This window comes from Capsella rubella, unplaced genomic scaffold, assembly GCF_000375325.1.
Source record: "Capsella rubella cultivar Monte Gargano unplaced genomic scaffold, Caprub1_0 scaffold_6, whole genome shotgun sequence".
NCBI lineage: Eukaryota > Viridiplantae > Streptophyta > Magnoliopsida > Brassicales > Brassicaceae > Capsella > Capsella rubella.
Genome location: NW_006238918.1, coordinates 6,357,914 through 6,376,927, shown reverse-complemented (window position 1 = coordinate 6,376,927; position 19,014 = coordinate 6,357,914). Strand labels below are relative to the sequence as shown.

Sequence of the window (19,014 nt, the reverse complement as noted above, 5' to 3'; positions counted from 1 at the left end):
ATATACATCCATATATGTATAAGTTTAGAATGTAAAATCACGCTTTACTCGTTTCTCTTCTGCATCATCAACAACTCCTATCAAGTCATATATTACTATCCAAAAGCAAACAAGAAAGAAAGATAGATAGATAAAGTGAAAACAATTCTTTTTGAAGGTTTTAAACAACCAAGAAAGGTTCATAATGGATTCAAGAAAGTTTGAAGACGATGAAGATCGAAGCATTCGATTGCAGGTTTTTCCATCACATTAATCTCTTACTCTTATCTTTAAGCTGTTTTTTTCAGTCTAGATTTCTCTATAAAAACTTTTACATCAAGCTTGTTGTACATTTTTCACTACATATTGTTGTCCTCTTCATATTTACAAAGATTAAAATTGATAAATCAGTTTGCTAATAGTTTTAGCTCTATGTTTAAATTACTCAAAAATATATATCAATGAAGTCATCATTTTTGTGTTATAGATATCAGAACTTGAGAAATTGGAGGAAGCTATAGGCCCAAACGACACCGTTTTCGATCTAAGAAGCAGTGTTGAGAAAGGCGACAGCGGCGAAACCGCAGACGCAGCTTCTGTCTCATCCGCGTTTGCGTTTCGTAGGAAATCAACAGTCCCAGCTCCGGAGAAGAAGCTAACGCTGTTCGCTCTACAACTCGCGATTCTCGAGAAAACCGCCACCGGAATCGGAACCCTAGGGTTTATCTGGGCCACGGTGGTTCTTCTCGGCGGCTTCGCAATCACGCTCGACGGTTCCGATTTCTGGTTCATCACCATCATCCTCCTAATCGAAGGTGCTAGAATCTTCAGCCGAAGCCACGAGCTCGAGTGGCAACACCAAGCCACGTGGACCGTCGCCGGCGTCGGAATCAGTAGCTTCCGCGCTCTTCGATCAAGCTCAGCCTCGCTTCTCAGGAATATAAAACAAATCAGGTTCAATTTCGCATAAATCGAGCTGGATTCAATCAGATTTGGGGTATCACCTAATCGTTTTATGTGTTTCTCTACAGTGGTTCGATCTTCAAGCCACGATCGAGGGAAACGACGACAAGAGACTGTGTCGTTAGAGAAACGACGTTTGAGACATGGAAGAAGTCAGATGTGCCTCTTCTTCCATACGCTAGATGGTTCTTCATCTCGAGTACAGTGAGTAGGCTTCTTTACTGGCTCCAGCTTCTCTCTGCTACGGCTTGTGTGGCTCTGTCTTCTTACAAGCTTGTCAGGCATAACTATGGAGATGTTCACGAAGGAGATACGGACAAGAGGAATAGACAGTCTGCTCTCAACATATTCTACTCGCTCGCCTTTGCTGAAGCCTTGCTGTTTCTTGCGGAGAAAGCTTATTGGGAGTGGCAAGTCAGTGTTTGTAATTTGCTTGAGAATGTTACTAGAGAGTGTGAGTTTGGGGTTACTGGTTTGGTCTCGATCAAGAGATTTTTCTATGATTCTTATTCAAAGTGTGTCAATGGGAGTATATTTGATGGTTTGAAGATGGATATAGTGAGCTTTGGTATGGAGCTTTTGGACTCGAACTCTTCTGATGAACAGCTCATTGGAGCCAGGATTCTCAGGCAGTTTTCAGTGACTGAACGGTACTCGGAGGATACACTTGAGAAGATTGGAATCAACTTTCCCGTCATCGAAAGGTGTGGTCTTTACTAATTAGAACATCTGATTTTATAGAGGAGTGAATCGAGGAAGTATTATTGTAATTGTTGCTAACTTTTCTTCTCACTAGGTTGGTGGAGATGTTGAACTGGAAAGATTTGCAAGAGGAAGAGATTAGGAGATCAGCTGCTGAGATACTATCGAAACTAGCTGGTAAAAAGCAGAACTCTTTAAGGGTTGCTGGGATCTCTGGTGCAATGGAATCGATTTCATCGTTGTTAGAGAACACTAGATCATCAGGTGAAGCTCCTGATGAGATTGGAGAGAAAAAAGTGTTCCACGACCATAATCTCCACTATGATTTCTGGAGATTCAACAATTTGGGCCTTTTAATTCTGAAGAAACTAGCTAAAGATCACGACAACTGTGGAAAACTCGGCAACACGAGAGGTCTTCTACCCAAGATTATTGATTTCACACACGCAGACGAAATTCTGTTGAGGGATGAGAACGCTGACATCGCGAGGTCACGGGTGCTGACACTGAAACGGTCCCTGCAGCTAGTGAAAATGTTAGCCAGCACAACAGGGAACACAGGGAGGTGCCTCCGGAAAGAGATCTCTGAGATTGTATTCACAGTTAGCAACGTGAGGGATGTACTGAGACACGGGGCGAGATACCCAAAGCTGCAAAAGCTAGGGATTGGGATCTTGACCAACCTTGCACTTGAGGCCGAAGCTAGGGAGAGAATTGGCGGAACAGGAGGTGTTCTGAAAGAGTTATTCAACATATTTTTTAAACGGGAAACACACAGGGACGAGGGAAATGAGGGATGTGTGAGGATTGCTGCAGGAGAAGCGATAGCAATGCTTGTGTTGGAGAGCAAGAGTAACTGCCTCCATGTTCTTAGGCTTGGGGTTATGGGAAGACTTGTGGAAGCACTTGAAGTTCCTTCTATCCGTGTAAATGCTGCAAGAGTGTTGAGAAACTTGTGCTTATACTCTGGGGATGATTGCTATCATGACCTAAAGTTCGTTAAAGCAGCAGCACCAACGGTTAGTTATTTTGATATTTGAAAAATTTACGCCCAACTCGAATCCAGTAACAATCTGGAAACCTTTCTCTTTTTGTTGTAGGTGTTAAAGTCAATAACATCAGAAGACAACAAATTACAGGAAGTGATGGTGGGATTAGCAGCACAAGTGTTTAGATTCATGAGTTCGAAAGAGTCGGGGTATGTTTTCATGGATTCAGGAATCAAGAGGCGTGAACTGGCATACTCATTAGTCTCGATTCTGAAAAAGCACGACAAGCCAGCGATTAAGGTTCCAAGAATCAGGAGGTTTGTGATCGAGCTGGTGATTTGGATGATGGAAGATGATGTGGAGAATAGTGTAACAGTGTTTAGAGAGCTGGGTCTGAAGACAGAGCTTGAGAAGGTTCTAGAAACTACGGCTGAGCTTGAGAACTTCGATGTTTTCTCTGGTACTGTTGGACTAAGCCGTCATAGCAGAACAGTCCATTCTCTAGCCGAGCTAGCCTTGAAAATTCTTGAGGATTTCTGAACCATACACGATCATCCTGCAAAAATATCTCAAAGCTCTGCAGTTATAGCTGTAAATATATGATTCATTGTTTTGTAAGAAGAATGAATTACAATGTACAATCATGCAAGATATTCTTTAATTTATTGGTTTAAATTTTACAATATGTGACAAAGGTCCACACAACAACCTTTTTTATATTTCTGTCTCTCGCTATTCTTTTCTTCTGCTGGGCAGAAGGCAGCAGATAAGCAAAATGGTTTTCCCACGAACATTGAAGCTTGGGGGTTTGATTCTTTGCCAAAGCAAAGGACAAAGTAAAGAATTTAAAACATTGCTTTCAGCTGAAGAAACTTTCTATTCCTATGAACTGGATAAATATATATACATATATGACACAGGCAGAGATCTTGTGATCATCCTAAGACAGAACCAGAGACAAAGACCTGTCTGCTTTTTTGTTGTAAGAAGTCTTTTTGTTATATTTGTTGTCGGAGAATCTTGTAGTCATGGCTTCAGGAGGATCAAAGTCGGCAGCTTTCATGCTTCTAATGCTAAATCTTGGTCTCTATTTCGTCGTCACCGTCATCGCTTCTTGGGCTGTTAATCACGGCATCGAGAGAACTCGCGAGTCCGGTACTTAAAACAACTTCTTTGGTAATAATAAATCACAAAGATTTTTATAAATTGTAAAATCTCATCAATCTTTTCTTTTTATTGTAGCGTCGACGCTGTCTCTACCGGCGAAGATCTTCCCGATATACTTTCCCGTGGGGAACATGGCGACTGGTTTTTTCGTAATATTCACGTTGATCGCCGGCGTCGTCGGAATGGCCACTTCACTCACCGGAATCATGAACGTTCTTCAGTGGGACTCTCCGAATCTTCACTCTGCCGCCGCTTCTTCTCTCATCTCTTGGTCTCTCACTCTCCTCGCCATGGGGTAAACCAAAACCTCACTCACCGTCCGGTTTATCATTTAAATCAAACCGGGTTTTAACCCGGTTCATTTTTAAATACCAAATCTTAACCGAATTTGATGTTTGGTACACCACAGATTGGCATGTAAAGAGATCAACATAGGCTGGACCGAAGCTAATCTGGTGAGCTTTTGTTTCAACTGAAAGTACGTGAATTTGCAAAATGTATACTTCTTGTGGAGATTTTAATGTAATATTTGTTTGTGTTCTGTCTTTGCAGAGAACTCTTGAAGTTCTGACAATAATAGTGAGTGCTACTCAGTTGGTGTGCACCGGAGCTATTCACGTTGGAGTTGGAGAAACCGTGGCTGGAGAAAGGCCTCACGTTGGGAGAGTTTGAGTTTCAAAGATTATTGCATTTGTTTTAAGATGGTGTAATTGTATGCATGTGTGTTGTGTTTTTGTGTGTTGTTGATTGAATTATTCTTTTACTATTTTTACTTTTTATGTACCACGAATACGAATGTTACTATTATGTGAAAAAAATGCCTTACCTTTCTAGGGTTACCTCCTAAAAGATATATCATAGCATTTTCTTATAAAACATAATTTTAACCATGGAGGTAAATTGGAATACATAGTCAATTAATTGCTTAAGTCTGACATATTTGAAGACATTATTTGAAGACTTATGTCAGATACATAGTCAAATATGTCAAAAATTATAATTTAATTCATGGAGGTAATTTGGAATCCATAAGCAATTAATTGACATAGTCAAATTTTTGGTCAATTATGAGTCTTCAAATATGTCAGATACGCTGAAGCAATTAAAATTATAATTGACCAAAAATTTGTTTCAGTGTATCTGACATACTTGAAGATGTATAATTGACCAAAAATTTGACGAGGAACGGAAAATTTAACTTGTAATTTTAGAAGTTGGTTTTAAATTCTCAAAATAAAGTGAAAAAAAAATAGTTGACAAAAAAAGTGAAGGAAAAAATATCATTTAAATGAACTTTTAAACCCTTTTACTAGTGTCTGCTCCCGGACAATGATTCTCAAATTCCTTGTATTGTATACCAGAAATGGATAAATCAATGTCCCAAGGCGCCCAACTTTGTGGATCAACGAAGTCGTCTATAAAAGATTACATAATTGTTACTCTAGAGAAATCTTTCCATGGACGTCCTACTTACTGCAGTATTTCTACAGATAAAATCAATCGTTCCAGTGATGTAACACTTGAGATCAAACTGTCGATTTATGTCAGCAAAAAGTGTAGCTTGGTAGTTTTCTATGGTAGACATCGCGAGTCACGCATAATTCCAATACTTGTTTCTTTTGGCATCAATGGCTGTAAAAACCGAATTGTTTATAAAACTAAAACTTTTCATAGTAGATGATATCTTTATTTAGTTGTTTAAGTAACGGTTGTAATCTCTAGTAATTAAAATTAGTTGATTAACATTTAAAGGTTAATTTCCAAAAACATATCAGAATGAAGGTTTAGTTAAAAAAAAAAAAGTTATTATTTTAGTTTTTTTTTACAAGTTTCCTCTTACAAAAATTTAAACATGTTGAGTTTTTTTTTAATAGAAAAATATAGAAATTGACAAGCCTTATGTAAGAAAACATATAGAAATTTAAAAGCCTTTTGTAAGCAAACATATAGAAATTTAAAAGCATTTTGAAAGAAAACATATAGAAATTTAAAAAACAAATAAATGTAGTTTAATTTTCAAGTTATGATCGCAACGTGATCAATATTCATATATTAACATATATTGACGGAATGATGCCAAAAACCATATTTTGACGGAAAAAAAAAAAATCATAGTAGACAAATATAGGCTATATCTACAATATTTCTGGAGTTAAACATATAAACTCATTATGCTATAAATATATAACTATAAATTCATAAACTCATTATGCTACTGTCTATATCTACAATATTTCTGGAGTTAAACATATAATTATGACATTTTGGGAATATATAACTAAAAACTAGTGAAATTGTGTCTTTAATACAATTAAAATAAAAATTATAATTTTTTGTCTTTATCGTCTTTTTGTCACAGAAAATTGTAACATACATCTTAAGAGTGAGTTTAGTAGAGAGAAAATAAAATGTTGATAAATTTGTATAAGTATATATTGAAAACTCTAGTTTATAGATAACAAAAGAATATATATTTTTTTTGCAATAATCAAATTATATTTAATCCATGTATAATTGTTGTATATCATCTAAACCGTATCTACAATACGCACCTCCAAGTCATTGAACTAATACGTCCATCACATTTTGAAGTTATGTAACCCACACTAAAAAGTTATATTTCATTAGGTTAATAAAAAATAAATGCTATTGATATATTTTTGTTATATTTAAAATGATTGAGGCCCTATAACAAAATGAGTTTTGTGTGTTATATACTGTATTTGATTAATTTAAGTACATTAGAGTGCATGCATGGGAAAAAAGATTGGTCTCAGCACTTTATGGCTTTGAAGTGCATGATTGATAATGCGAATTTTAAGTACATTGAAGTGCATGATTGATTGATGCGAATTTAAAAAAGAACGAAAGAAAGAAAAAGTAGATAATATTACATTACTACATTCTTTTGCTTCTACAGCCTAATTCTGATCTGTTTTTTCACTTTGGAACAACATAAACAAACACACAAGCGAACAAACATGTCATCAATCCATCAGCCGAAGCGTCATTATCATTAGGAACCACACAAAACTCCCACCTCCTCCACCACCAGACCTGGTCCACCTCTTGCAGCGACGATGTTATCAAAAAGGTTAAGATTAGAACAGTGACTAAGACTTCAGCTTCTTCAAGGGTGAAGCCAATTAAAAACAAAACAAAACACCTACAGCAATGACAACACCACCAAAAACTCATGTTAAATCTTTAGACTTTAACACAAGAAACTTCAGCAGCTTTTCATGTACGAATGCAATTAGACCATGACACGGATGATCTTTAATTTCAGACATGAGAATGAAGAAGATTGATCTTACATGGTCAAAGCCGAGTTCATCATCTCTGCCAACAAAGTTTCTTCCCACCCTCACGCATTATTTCATAAGCAAGCTTATACTTCTCCAGAGACGAAGTCCCAAACTCTATGTACTTGGACGCAGCTTCTCTCAAACTCCAAACCATCAAGGCCTTGAGATCCTGAGCACTCACACCTGATTCCATATCACGCACAAACCCAAACTCTGCGTTCTTGGTCCACCGGTGCAGTATATATCGAGATGGGAGCTCTCTTATGTCCAGAAGATTAAACACTTTCAAGATATGTCTACAGAGAAGTCCTTCGTGCTCAAACATCTGACAGCTGCAACTCGAATTGAGATTCGATGCACTGAAAGTCACCGCGTGTTTCTCACTCTCATTCCCACATTTCCTCACCAGGAATCTACTGATTGCTCCTTCTTCGTATGTCTTTAAACAGAGGTAATTGTAAGACTGGACGAGTTCGTTCTGGAAGATTCTAAACACTGTTAGCGTGTAGAGTCTTCTGCATTGTTCTTCTACGGGTTCTTTTGTCTGCAGAAACGGCTGCAGGTTGTAAGAATTGAAATCCTCTTTTCTTTCCTCTTCCCGTCTCTGCTCGAGCGCTTGTTCATATCTTGAAATGAATTCTCTGAGAGGCGTTAGAGCGTCAAGTGAAGCGCCAAAGAAGGGCTCGATGGTTCCATTTATTGGGATTCCGGCGAAGAAGCTTGCTCTTAGATACGCGGGAACCCAATTCTCGCGCTGTTCATAAATCTCTCTGAGCCAAATGTCGTCTCTAAGACCATATTTGTTGATGAGCGCATTCCAAACTGAGTCAAACTCAACTGTTGTCTGAGTCTGGTATATACATTTCTCGTATTCATACTTGAATTCGCTTGGAAACGGTCTGAGATTTTCCTGCTCCTTTTCCCTAATTTGCCAAGCTGAGTACCGGTGATGAGCCCCGGGAAAGACTTGGACCAAAGCTTGCTGGATAGGCAAATCTTGATCAGCTACAATGGATCTTGGACGACGACCTGACATGGCGCGAAGCCATGTCTGAAACAACCATAAGAAAGCCTCTTTAGATTCGTCAGCAACCATCGCACACCCAAGAAGCACGGGTTGCCTGTGATGGTTAAAACCGATGATAGTAGCAAACGGAACAGCATAATTCCCTTTTCGGTATGAAGTATCGAAAACAACAGTATCACCAAACTGACTGCAAGCGAATCTTGCTCGGCTATCTGCCCAAAAAATGCTCATACAGCTTCCATTATTGACATCCAATTCGACAGCGTAAAAGAATCCCATGTCTTCGGTTTGTCTAGACTGAAAATAGTCGAGAAGCAGCGGATACCATTCTTTACCAATTCTGTTTTCTCGGGTTTTCTTGATGTGGTTATTGCCGAAATCATTTAGTTCAATAAGATCAACAGAATCCAATCCCCCGGTCCCATCGTCCGTTATCTTTTTCATACCAGCGTCATTCTTCTTCCCCGGTTCGAGGTCATGATTATGATCTTTATTGAGACGATCAACAATCCAACCACCAGAGTCTTGTCTTTTGATCCTCATGTAAGCTCCACAACCCATTCTTGAAGGATGTTGAAACCCTTCTCTCGAGCAAACAAACCGTCTCGATGTAATTGAACCATCGACTTTCGAACGGAACAACTGACCAATCCGAACTCTAAACCCAACAACTTCCGCATACGCCTGATAGAACTGGCACGCTTCATTAGCCGAACCAAACTCCAACCCTGCATATGGCTCAGTACCATTAACCGCCTTAGGCTGTTGTGTTTGATGATGATCATCACTCACTTCTCCTTCACCACCGCCTTTGAAGCGTTTGAAACCACCAGGGCAAGATCGTGTTCCTCTCTCAGACTCATCAACAACTTTCATCTTGGGTCTATGCGGGTTAACCGTCACACCTAGCTTCGTAGGAGCTGGAGCTCTTGAAGGACGTGGAGTCGTCTCCTCAACCTGACCTTCACCTCCAAGCTCATGGTTATGCTCTTTCTGGATCTGGTCAAGAACCCATTTCCCTGTATCCCGTCTCTGCACGCGTATAAACGCGGTGCATCCAGTTCTAGAATTCAGCTGAAAACCTTCCTTTGAACACACAAACCTCCTAGACGAAACCGTACCATCAGTTCTTGATCTATACAACTGGCCAGTCCTAACCTTAAAACCCGTTCGAATAGCGTAAGCGTTGTAGTACTCACGAGCTTCCTCTGCAGTATCGAATTCTAAACCAACGTAAGGTTCGACTCCTGAGCCACCTTCTTCATCTTCACTTATACCGTTGTTGTTGTGATGCAAAACCCGTACAGGGTATGCTTTAGCAACCATGTTATTGAAGCTGTTAAGCTCAGTATCTGCACTGCAATTGAAAAATACACAAAAGAGTTCATCAAAATCCAACCCAATTCAACAGTAACAAACACTACAATGGAAATTTATCAAAACCAGAGAAGATTCGAAAATATCCAAAGTAACACACTCATTTAAATGAAACTAACAACACAAGAAGGAATAATATATGAAAAAGACCAAATCAGCCATATCTTTCCCCCCAAAATTACCTATCCATTCTCGTCGAAGCGACCAAAGACCAACCGAATCGGTTAACAGACGGAGATTGCGAGAGAGCACCAAACTCTCAGCTGCTCAGCGGTTCGAATTCACTAAGATGCTTCATTTCACGACCTTCCACATTCTCTTTGCGCGGGAAATTGATGGTGGTAGACCACAAAATTAATTAGGGATTGCAGCGAAGACGATAGATAGCTAGATAGATACAGAGAGAGAGAGAGATGGAGAGAGAAGATGAAGAAACAGCAAAAGCTAACCCCTTTTTTTTATCCGTCAATTGAACCCTTTTTTTAACTAGACCAATCTTATATTTGATGTCATAACATTATTGATGGTGTAATAAACTTTTTTAATATATATATACTTTATTACTACAAAGTCCAAACCTTTTTCATCATCTTCTGGATGAGTAGATGACAAAAGATCCAAATAAAATTGGGGATCAACCAAGGATCTAGGGTTCCGGTGAAAGGATTCGACTTTTTTCTCCCGGAATAACCAGTAAACCTCCTTTCGTCTGGCTCTGCTTCGGAGCTTGAATTCGAGTCTGGCCACGAGTCTTTTGAGTTACGAATCAGGGAGAAGTTACCGATACGCAATGAGTAGAGGTCAGTCGTATTTGATCAGCCTCGTTAGAAAACGAATTCGACAGAACCCTAATGCCCAGATGCGGAGTCTCGCTCTCGAGTCTCGGGATAGTGAATCCAAGCCCGATGAGCAAAAATCGGCCGGAGGTGGAACCACGTATACGGAGATGGCTAAAACTGTCTCTACGGTCATGAGAGAGAGACAGAGATGGCAACAAACTCTGGTATCTGATTTCCCGTCGTTTAATTTCGCAGATCCATTGTTTTTCCGAGAACTGTTGAAATCTCAGAACAATGTTCTGTTTTCTCTGTGGTTCTTTCGATGGTTGTGTTCCAACTATGATTACGCACCTGATCCTGCTTCTTTAAGTCTTCTCTTTGGTGCCCTTTTGGATGCAAAAGCCGTTAAAGCTGCTAAAAGTTTTCTTGATACCACTGGTTTTAAACCTGAGCCCACGTTATTAGAGCAATATGTGAAGTGTCTTAGTGAAGATGGGTTGGTAGAGGAAGCTATTGATGTGTATAATGTACTGAAAGAGATGGGAATTAGCCCTTCAATTGTGACCTGCAATTCTGTTTTATTAGGTTGCGTGAAAGCAAGGAAACTCGATTGTTTTTGGGAACTTCACCAGAAAATGATGGAATCTGAGGTTGATCTAGAGAGGATCCGGTGTTTGATTCTAGCTTTGTGTGATGCTGGTGAGGTTTCAGAAGGCTATGAGCTTCTGAGGCAGGGATTAAAACAAGGGCTTGATCCAGGACATGATGTGTATGGCAAGTTGATATCTGGATTCTGTAAGATTGGGAAATATTCTTGTATGTCGGAAATTCTTCATACGATGATTGCGTGGAACCATTTCCCGAGTATATATACATACCAGAAGATTATAAATGGGTTGTGTAAGAATAAGAAGCAGGTCGAGGCTTATTGTATATTCAAGAATTTGAAAGACAGAGGCTATGCACCTGACAGAGTCATGTATACTACAATGATTCATGGATTTTGTGAGAAGGGATGGTTAGGGAGCGCGAGGAAGCTGTGGTTTGAGATGATTAAAAAAGGAATTCGACCAAACGAGTTCACTTACAATGTGATGATACACAGGCACTTAACAAGAGGCGAATTTGTGCTTGCTGGAGAATTCTATAGTGAGATGCTCAGAAATGGCTATGGAGAAACAACTGTAAGCTGCAATACAGTGATCACGGCTTTCTGCTCAAATGGAAAATCAGATGAGGCATTCAAGTTTTTCAAGAAAATGTCTGAAACAGGGGTTGCACCCGACGCAATCACGTATAACGCTTTGGTTCAAGGATTTTGCAAGGAGAATAAGGTTGAGGAAGGCATGAAAGTATATAAGGAGCTTAAGGCCTTAGGTCTAAAGCCTTCTGGTGTGACATATGCTGCACTCATGAGAAATTTGAAGATGTCTGACTCTGTTGCAACTACTTTAAACTTTCAGATTGTCTGAAAGAAACTAATTTTGTTGAAAGTATTGTGCGACTGTAGACCTGTATCTTTAGATTGATTCATCAGCAGAAAAGCTGCTTCCATTTTTGTTTGCAGATCTGTAATTTTTGTCCTCTTTTAGGAAATAAAACAAAGTGTTTCATGAATGATCTGTTAAGTGGATGAGTCTACCCATTTCCAGGATTACATACAAAAGCATTATCTTCATAATAGGCAACTGAATGTTATGGTCTCTATATATGGGAGAGGTCATAAATCTGAACAACTCAGCCATAACAAAGAGATTCAAAAGTTACATTACTACACTCAATTGAAAAAAAACAGTAGTCTCATGTCTTGACAAGCAGTAATGAAACTTGGACGCACAGAGTTCACTAAAAACTCCATTTGCAGGACTCGGAATCACCAAATGGAACAATGAGAAATGATGAGGCAAAAGAATGTTTAAAGTTTGAGGTTTTGCAGGCCAGACATTTTCTGGATCTCCTCGATGATGAGCTCCTTTTCCTCTTCGAATTGGTCATCTTCGGAACCTAAGCAAGATTTTCATTAGTGGAATGAGTCTAATTTAGAGGATAATATCTACAAACATTAGTATAGGTAATTTCAATCATACCTTTACCAGGGGACAAATTATGAAGAAGTTCAAGTAATTTCTCATGGTTTCTTGCCAAAATGATCTTCACTTCTTGTGGCTTATTAGGATTCGCAACAAAGATCTGTAAGCACACAAGTAGATGTGGTTTAAAAGGCTTCCAAGTCTGATAATAACTCATCCTCAGAGACCTATTAACAGTTGTTACCAAATCAACTACCGTTTTAACATAGTTATATGTTACCTTAAATATATGGAAAGCTGAGATTTGAATATTCTTGCTCGAGTCCTACTCAGATAAACATGAAACCATTTAATATGTAATAAATTATGAGTTTGTGACAAAGTAACCGCAAAATTAGAAAGATGAAACCACAAATTAACCGCTTACCTTCAAAAGTGTCATTATGACTTTCAGATAACGAACTTCCAAGATGAATTTCTTCATTATGTGTGAATTTGGAGTCTCCAACAGGAAATCTGAGAGAAGCTGCACCAACCAGAAAACCCTCATAGTTAACAACACCATTTAAGAGGTGATATACATATATATATGAATATAGTATCAAGATAAGAATTGTCGCGAAGAGAACCTTCAGTGATTGCCTTCTCGTCACATAATTTGAAGATGTCAAAAGTCTTTCATAAATATCAAAGAACTGAAATAACCATAAATAACCCGTCAGCTAAAGGAGAAGTTTTTAAAGACTGTGTTTCGTTTAGTTATAGGATTTATGACCGAGAGATACTTCTCATGTCATCTAAACTTGAAAAATATGCTGAAGCAAACCTCACTGTAATGAGAGGTGAGAAACTCGGAAACTACAGAGTCATGTTTTGTGAGAAGATCCTGCGAGAGAGGTAAGGAAGTAATGTATATGTAAGCGAAATCCCAAACAAGTCCAAGTCAATAATGTAGTGAAAAAATTACCTTGAATGTCGAAAATGCATCAGACGCAACATCAAAGTTTGGCAATTCCACAAACTTGAAGAATAATTCAAAGCAAGCAGACTCTAAAATATACCTGAAAAAGAAAAATATTGACCATTGCATGGCAGTGAACTCATTAAAACAGGATAGTAACCACATTGAAAAGTAAAAGCTAGATATAAGGGTTTGTCTTACTTAGCGAGACTTGGGAATTTAATGCATTCCCTAAGCATACTTCCACAATGCAGAGCAATCTCCTTGTTGTCATAGCTGTCCGTAAACAGTATTGACTCATAAGGTACGGATCAAATCAACTACTAGAAAACAATTCAGCCAGGTAAGAAAATAAATTTGAAAATCAAATCAGTATTTACCATACAACCAAAGAGTCGAGCAACTCGAAATGGTCTTCAAAGTATTGCACAAAGCAATAAGTCTCGCCGACTTTTTGCTTCAACAAGATAGACCAGCAATGCAGTAAATCTTTTCTTGCCTGCAACATTATTCAGCGGGTTCGTAAACAGATTTTACTAAACAGACACAAAGGGAAACGAATCCAAAACTCTCACTTACTTCCCATCCCAAAATGTGTAGCTTATGAATAACAAGAGAGATAACATCTTCTTTGCAGAACTCTAATGCTAACTGTACAGCTTGATCAGCATTTGGTTCAGCCTCACCATCTCCAGAAAGAATTCCTCTTAGAGAAGAAAAATTCTTCTCAACTTCTTCCAGAGCCTAAAAAGATAAAAGATAACCATCAAAAGACTTACTCTGCATTCATCAATAAGCAAATTAGATTTGTCAAAAATCCCACATAACCAAAACACCAAAATCTCAGCTACAAGGAGATTATCTTCAGCAACTCAAGTGACAAAAAAGAGAAGGTTAACACCAATCACACCAAATCAGTAAAACCCATGTTGAGAATTCAGCAGATAGGCAATAAAGGTACAAACTTTATAATAGAGAATTAAGAGAGGAACCTTCTCGAGGGCTTTAACTTCAACGACGGTCTTGGTGTCGAGAGCCATAAGACTGTCTCTGATAGCCTTAACGACCTCTTGAGGCGTTTTAGGCCTCGAAGGCTTGAAGAAGGAGAAGGACATGAGATCAGATTCCGGATTCCCCCGCGTATTGATTCTGAGCTCACAGGACCAATAGAGAAGGCCAACACTGCTCTTGGCTTCTCTCTTCTACCTCCTCCTCGCCTGGGTTCTCAAGCAGATCGTCAAATCAATCATACACACATTTATTTTTCTAATTTGACCAAACGAAAAAATCAAAAATGGATAAAATGCCACTAAAAGTTTCCAACTTTTTACATGTTTTACAAGCGAAGCCTATATATATAACTAACATGTATTGTTGTAACAACTTAAAAACTTCTTTATCGTTGTCTAAAATCATTAGTTGTGAAATTTTTGTCCACTAATTGGCAAGGTTTATATAATAAGATATGTTTTTATCCACTAATTTTTATACATTTTACAATGTATGTCTACAAATACTTCATCACAGATCAAACTGAATGATTTGACAATTTAATTAGATGTCAAATAGTTAGAAGATACGATTTTATCAGTATGAATACAAAAACCTCATAACTAAAGTAAGATTGTTTTTGTATTAAGCTACAACTAGATTTGGACCCGCACGTACGTGCGGGATTGATTTCAAAAACAAAATTTGTTATAAAATTTTCAAATATATTATGTACGTACGGGATTATGTTTGTAAGCGTAACTTTTAGGAATTTTATTAACATTTATAATCTAAACCAGTATCAAGTCAATATTTGATTTTTTTTAAAAAATTAGGTTAAACAAAAAAAACGATACGATTTAGTTTTATTAAAGACAGTTGTACTTGTACCTTAAAAAATAGTAAAACAATTGTAGTTTGTCAATTTCGGGACATAAATCTTGTCTCGTGCGTCTTAATATGTCATGTTTTTCCATTCCATAAGCATTTTAATTATTTACCCATTTGAGATTGTATATTTTAGTCAAACATATAAGAAAATAGGTCAACGATATAGACTTACACATAAATGTAGGGTTCTATTTGTAGACATATTTATCCACTATAGCATTTATAACATAAACTAATATTGGTTTGCGTTCATGAAGTTTGTGAATGTCGGATCGACAGGATAGCAGATCCAGACTGAGTGTGAACCGTGAGCTATCAAATACGTCCGCTATGCATGCTCCACACTAAATACATATTAAAATATTTTGACCCGCAAAAAATACATTTCCTGTAATCCACTTTAGTAAATAGCATGTCTCCATATGTTCTTCTTAAATTCACGTTACCCAACATTTTCATCTCATATTCTATCATGAATAGTTTAGATGATTTTTTTTATGTTTCAAATTTCCCGTAACGGTTATTTCATGTTCTGATATTTGAAATAAAATAGTTAAAACTAAAATTAACAATTCAAATTTTTTGTTCATGTATCATACATGTTATTTGATATTTGAAAATTGAAATTGAATTTAGTTTCTTGATTTTATGATCTCCTCTCGTTACTTTTATTTCTCAACATGCTTTTTATGAAAAATAGTTTGGATAATATTTTATTTTTTCAAATCAATATTATTTCCATAAATATAGATAGATTTGTTTTTTTAATTATCCTTTTAATTGTATAAACTATAATTGACTTATACAAAATGCTTACCTTTTAATAGTATAGATATATAGTTTTTGAAAATATTAAAAAAAATAATTTAGATTAAATATGTTTAATTTCGAATTTAATTTATTATTTTTCTGGTAATCAAATCAATATTATTTCCATAAATATAGATAGATTTGTTTTTTTTAATTATCCTTTTAATTGTATATACTATGATCATTTTATACAAAATGCTTCCCTTTTAATAGTATAGATATATAGTTTTTGAAAATATTAAAAAAAAAAAATTTAGATTAAATATGTTTAATTTCGAATTTAATTGAATATTTTTATGGTAATAAAATCAATATTATTTCCATAAATATAGATAGATTTGTTTTTTTTAATTATCCTTTTAATTGTATATACTATGATCACTTTATACAAAATGCTTCCCTTTTAATAGTATAGATAGATATATAGTTTTTGAAAATATTAAAAAAATAATTTAGATTAAATATGTTTAATTTCGAATTTAATTGAATATTTTTATGGTAATCAAATCAATATTATTTCCATAAATATAGATAGATTTGTTTTTTTTAATTATCCTTTTAATTGTATATACTATGATCACTTTATACAAAATGTTTCCCTTTTAATAGTATAGATAGATATATAGTTTTTGAAAATATTAAAAAAAAAAATTTAGATTAAATATGTTTAATTTCGAATTTAATTGAATATTTTTATGGTAATCAAATCAATATTATTTTCATAAATATAAATAGATTTGTTTTTTTTAATTATCCTTTTAATTGTATATACTATGATCACTTTATACAAAATGTTTCCCTTTTAATAGTATAAATAATTTGTTTTTTCCCTTAAATATTTGATTTAATTAATACATATAGATATCAAAATGGACGAAACGCAATAGATATCTTAAAAAACAATATACATATTGTCGGCCCAACAAAGCCCAACCATTACGTGTATTACGATAATATTAGACATTTTCGGCATTATGTTTTTTTTTTTTTTTTGAGTCTTTTGTTTTAAGAATCATTTATTTGTTTATTGGTTCCATAATTTTACTCTAATTCTTTTTCAGGCTTTAAGCGAATATTTAGCTCAAAACTCAAAGGTTTTTTTTGTTGTTGTTATTAATCATTTATATTTTGTTAATAGGTTTGGTTTCAGTACCAAAGAACGTGTTTGCAATTTCTAAGTAGATACTGACGAAGATATGTATCTAAATTTTCGTGCAATTAATACAATGATTTGGGTCATTCGTCAGAAGATATCAAATACAAATCTTACTACGTACACACGACGCATGCAATCTTCTTATTTTTTTCTCCTATATCTAGAACAAAACAAAACAAAACAAAAAGAGAATGTATAACGATAAGTTACCTATATTGGGTTATATATGGACTATATAATGTTTATGATTTGTCTACCTTAGAGAGTTTTAAAAAAAAAGAGTGAAACCCTAAAACCAAAACATAGGTTTGATGGCATAGGAGTTAGGGCTTCTGATTTGGAGACACTGTCATATCAATGTGCCCCTTCCCTATCAAACCCTTCATATCATCCAGCAACATCATCATCATATATAGCTTCCTCCTAATTCACACCGTACCCCTTCCAACAAAAAAACTCTTCATTGCTCTTAAAATAGTATGTTTTTGATATATGCAAATTTGTATATGTCTCAAAGTCTTCAGATTTCTGAGATAATATTTTTGACGAGGATATTAATCTGGTTTTCAATAATCCTTAAATCTAATAATTTCCTTTTCCGTATCAAATATTTGCCTCCTTTTTTTGGTGTTTCTATATATGTAATTATTTGTAACTGAGTCCTTCCGAAGAAAATTACAGTATCTTGTAAATTTATACTAGCTAGTGTATATAACTATATATAATAGTATATGATTTAAGGTGCTTCAAAAGAAGAGTTTTTTCGCTTGTTGAGACTAGTGTATTTTGTATGGTTTAACATCTTATTGAATGAAAAAAAAAGCGCCTTGTTGCTTTTGTCTTAGTTTAAGAGATTGTCTTCTATCGAGTTATTTCTTATGCTTTGTTTTTTTTTTCTTGATTTCGCTTTATTCTGGAAATTTTTAGTTGTTCGCCGGTCTCGTTTTCCTTGTTTGGGTTTTAGACTTCGGGAAAAATTTTGTTTTCCGTCGACTTCCGTTGTATTTCGTGTTGTATCCTTCCTTGTTTCATTAATATATATTACCATATGACAAAAAAAAAAAGAAATATAACTATATATAGTAGAAAAAAAAACTAGAAATTCATATAATCATAAGCGATAAAAAATCGTTAATTAAGTAGCTACAAAACAAATTATTATTGTTCCTTCAATTGCTCTCGAGTTTGAGTCGATATTCACATGGCATTGTGATATTGTCGTTACTATAGGGACGTACGTAGTAGGATAATCATCAACCTATATATATTAATTATAAGTTTATATCTTAGAAATAAACATCTAAAGGAGTAGGAGACAGGGTTTATAAGCAAATGAATGAGCCCACAAGCTAAAGCTCAGATGAATATTCTATAACATTGCACCCAAACAGAAAAAACAATTATGAGAGATACATGCATATATAGGGTTATAATCTAATTATTTGCAGCAACGAATCCAGACTCTTTAATTTTAGTTTTGCCAAAAAAAAAAGGGAAGAAATTATTTGTTAATTAACTGATTAATAGTCAGTGCATCACACAATACATAGTTTAAGAATACCAAGATATCCATAACTTCGTCAGGAGCATGCCTCAATGCTGAATCAAAGTGGCTAAAAATTCAGAATATTTTTAACTATCTTCATATGGGCATGCATGCATGCTGGTTGAGTAAACCGACTCAAAGTAAATAACAAAAATAAGTTAAAACATTTAGTGTACATAACAAATTATTGAAGAAGCTAAAGCTATTGAAGCAATAGTGTGTAGGGTAAATGAATCTAATGTACAAAACTGTACATAAACTATTTTTTAGAGAGAGAGAGAGAGAGAGAGAGAGAGAGAGAGAGAGAGAGAGAGAGAGAGAGAGAGAGAGAGAGAGAGA

At 35.8% G+C, this 19,014-nt stretch overlaps 5 protein-coding genes across 10 annotated transcripts; 3 read left to right on the top strand and 2 right to left on the bottom strand.

Annotated features, from left to right (window-relative positions):
* The first annotated feature begins 120 nt into the window (after positions 1-120).
* LOC17881561 lies at positions 121-3,318 on the top strand. Its single transcript, XM_006286380.2, has 5 exons — positions 121-235; positions 467-933; positions 1,011-1,646; positions 1,739-2,663; positions 2,745-3,318. The coding sequence occupies exons 1-5, from the start codon at positions 185-187 to the stop codon at positions 3,171-3,173; spliced, it is 2,508 nt and encodes an 835-aa protein (XP_006286442.1). The 5' UTR covers positions 121-184; the 3' UTR covers positions 3,174-3,318.
* Positions 3,319-3,374: 56 nt separating this feature from the next.
* LOC17883326 (membrane protein PM19L) lies at positions 3,375-4,633 on the top strand. Its single transcript, XM_006288726.2, has 4 exons — positions 3,375-3,788; positions 3,876-4,095; positions 4,210-4,255; positions 4,353-4,633. Exons 1-4 carry the CDS (start codon positions 3,662-3,664, stop codon positions 4,470-4,472), a joined length of 513 nt encoding a protein of 170 aa, XP_006288788.1. The 5' UTR covers positions 3,375-3,661; the 3' UTR covers positions 4,473-4,633.
* Positions 4,634-6,622: 1,989 nt separating this feature from the next.
* LOC17882367 (protein FAR1-RELATED SEQUENCE 12) lies at positions 6,623-10,163 on the bottom strand. Of its 6 annotated transcripts, none has more exons than XM_023781634.1 (3): positions 10,091-10,163; positions 7,118-9,492; positions 6,623-6,966 (listed from the first exon to the last, which is right to left on the bottom strand). In XM_023781634.1, the coding sequence occupies exon 2, from the start codon at positions 9,459-9,461 to the stop codon at positions 7,137-7,139; it is 2,325 nt and encodes a 774-aa protein (XP_023637402.1). In that variant the 5' UTR covers positions 9,462-9,492; positions 10,091-10,163; the 3' UTR covers positions 6,623-6,966; positions 7,118-7,136. The 6 variants fall into 6 exon arrangements, with proteins under 6 accessions (XP_023637402.1, XP_006286364.2, XP_006286363.1 ...); XM_006286302.2 differs by lacking the exon at positions 10,091-10,163 and adding an exon at positions 9,663-9,996; XM_006286301.2 differs by lacking the exon at positions 10,091-10,163 and adding an exon at positions 9,695-9,996.
* Positions 10,164-10,179: 16 nt separating this feature from the next.
* LOC17881794 (pentatricopeptide repeat-containing protein At5g18950) lies at positions 10,180-11,908 on the top strand. Its single transcript, XM_006289603.2, has one exon. It carries the CDS (start codon positions 10,303-10,305, stop codon positions 11,761-11,763), a length of 1,461 nt encoding a protein of 486 aa, XP_006289665.1. The 5' UTR covers positions 10,180-10,302; the 3' UTR covers positions 11,764-11,908.
* Positions 11,888-14,592, bottom strand: LOC17882478 (calcium-binding protein 39). Its single transcript, XM_006288036.2, has 11 exons — positions 14,275-14,592; positions 13,862-14,026; positions 13,663-13,781; positions 13,484-13,558; positions 13,289-13,382; positions 13,148-13,207; positions 12,951-13,016; positions 12,749-12,847; positions 12,602-12,646; positions 12,379-12,481; positions 11,888-12,295 (listed from the first exon to the last, which is right to left on the bottom strand). The coding sequence occupies exons 1-11, from the start codon at positions 14,395-14,397 to the stop codon at positions 12,207-12,209; spliced, it is 1,038 nt and encodes a 345-aa protein (XP_006288098.1). The 5' UTR covers positions 14,398-14,592; the 3' UTR covers positions 11,888-12,206.
* Between the last annotated feature and the right edge of the window lie 4,422 nt (positions 14,593-19,014).

What these genes read in the sequence shown, in the direction of transcription:
- LOC17881794 (XM_006289603.2), top strand. Translation starts at nt 10,303, where the DNA reads ATGAGTAGAGGTCAGTCGTATTTGATCAGCCTCGTTAGAAAACGAATT.
- LOC17882478 (XM_006288036.2), bottom strand. Translation starts at nt 14,397, where the DNA reads ATGTCCTTCTCCTTCTTCAAGCCTTCGAGGCCTAAAACGCCTCAAGAG. An exon ending in CTCGACTCTTTGGTTGTATG is followed by an intron (nt 13,559 to 13,662) that starts GTAAATACTGAT and finishes GTTTACGGACAG; the next exon opens with CTATGACAACAAGGAGATTG. An exon ending in TCACCTCTCATTACAGTGAG is followed by an intron (nt 13,017 to 13,147) that starts GTTTGCTTCAGC and finishes TGGTTATTTCAG; the next exon opens with TTCTTTGATATTTATGAAAG.
- LOC17883326 (XM_006288726.2), top strand. Translation starts at nt 3,662, where the DNA reads ATGGCTTCAGGAGGATCAAAGTCGGCAGCTTTCATGCTTCTAATGCTA. An exon ending in CGAGAGAACTCGCGAGTCCG is followed by an intron (nt 3,789 to 3,875) that starts GTACTTAAAACA and finishes TTTTTATTGTAG; the next exon opens with CGTCGACGCTGTCTCTACCG. An exon ending in GCTGGACCGAAGCTAATCTG is followed by an intron (nt 4,256 to 4,352) that starts GTGAGCTTTTGT and finishes CTGTCTTTGCAG; the next exon opens with AGAACTCTTGAAGTTCTGAC.
- LOC17881561 (XM_006286380.2), top strand. Translation starts at nt 185, where the DNA reads ATGGATTCAAGAAAGTTTGAAGACGATGAAGATCGAAGCATTCGATTG. An exon ending in AGGAATATAAAACAAATCAG is followed by an intron (nt 934 to 1,010) that starts GTTCAATTTCGC and finishes GTTTCTCTACAG; the next exon opens with TGGTTCGATCTTCAAGCCAC. An exon ending in AACTTTCCCGTCATCGAAAG is followed by an intron (nt 1,647 to 1,738) that starts GTGTGGTCTTTA and finishes TCTTCTCACTAG; the next exon opens with GTTGGTGGAGATGTTGAACT.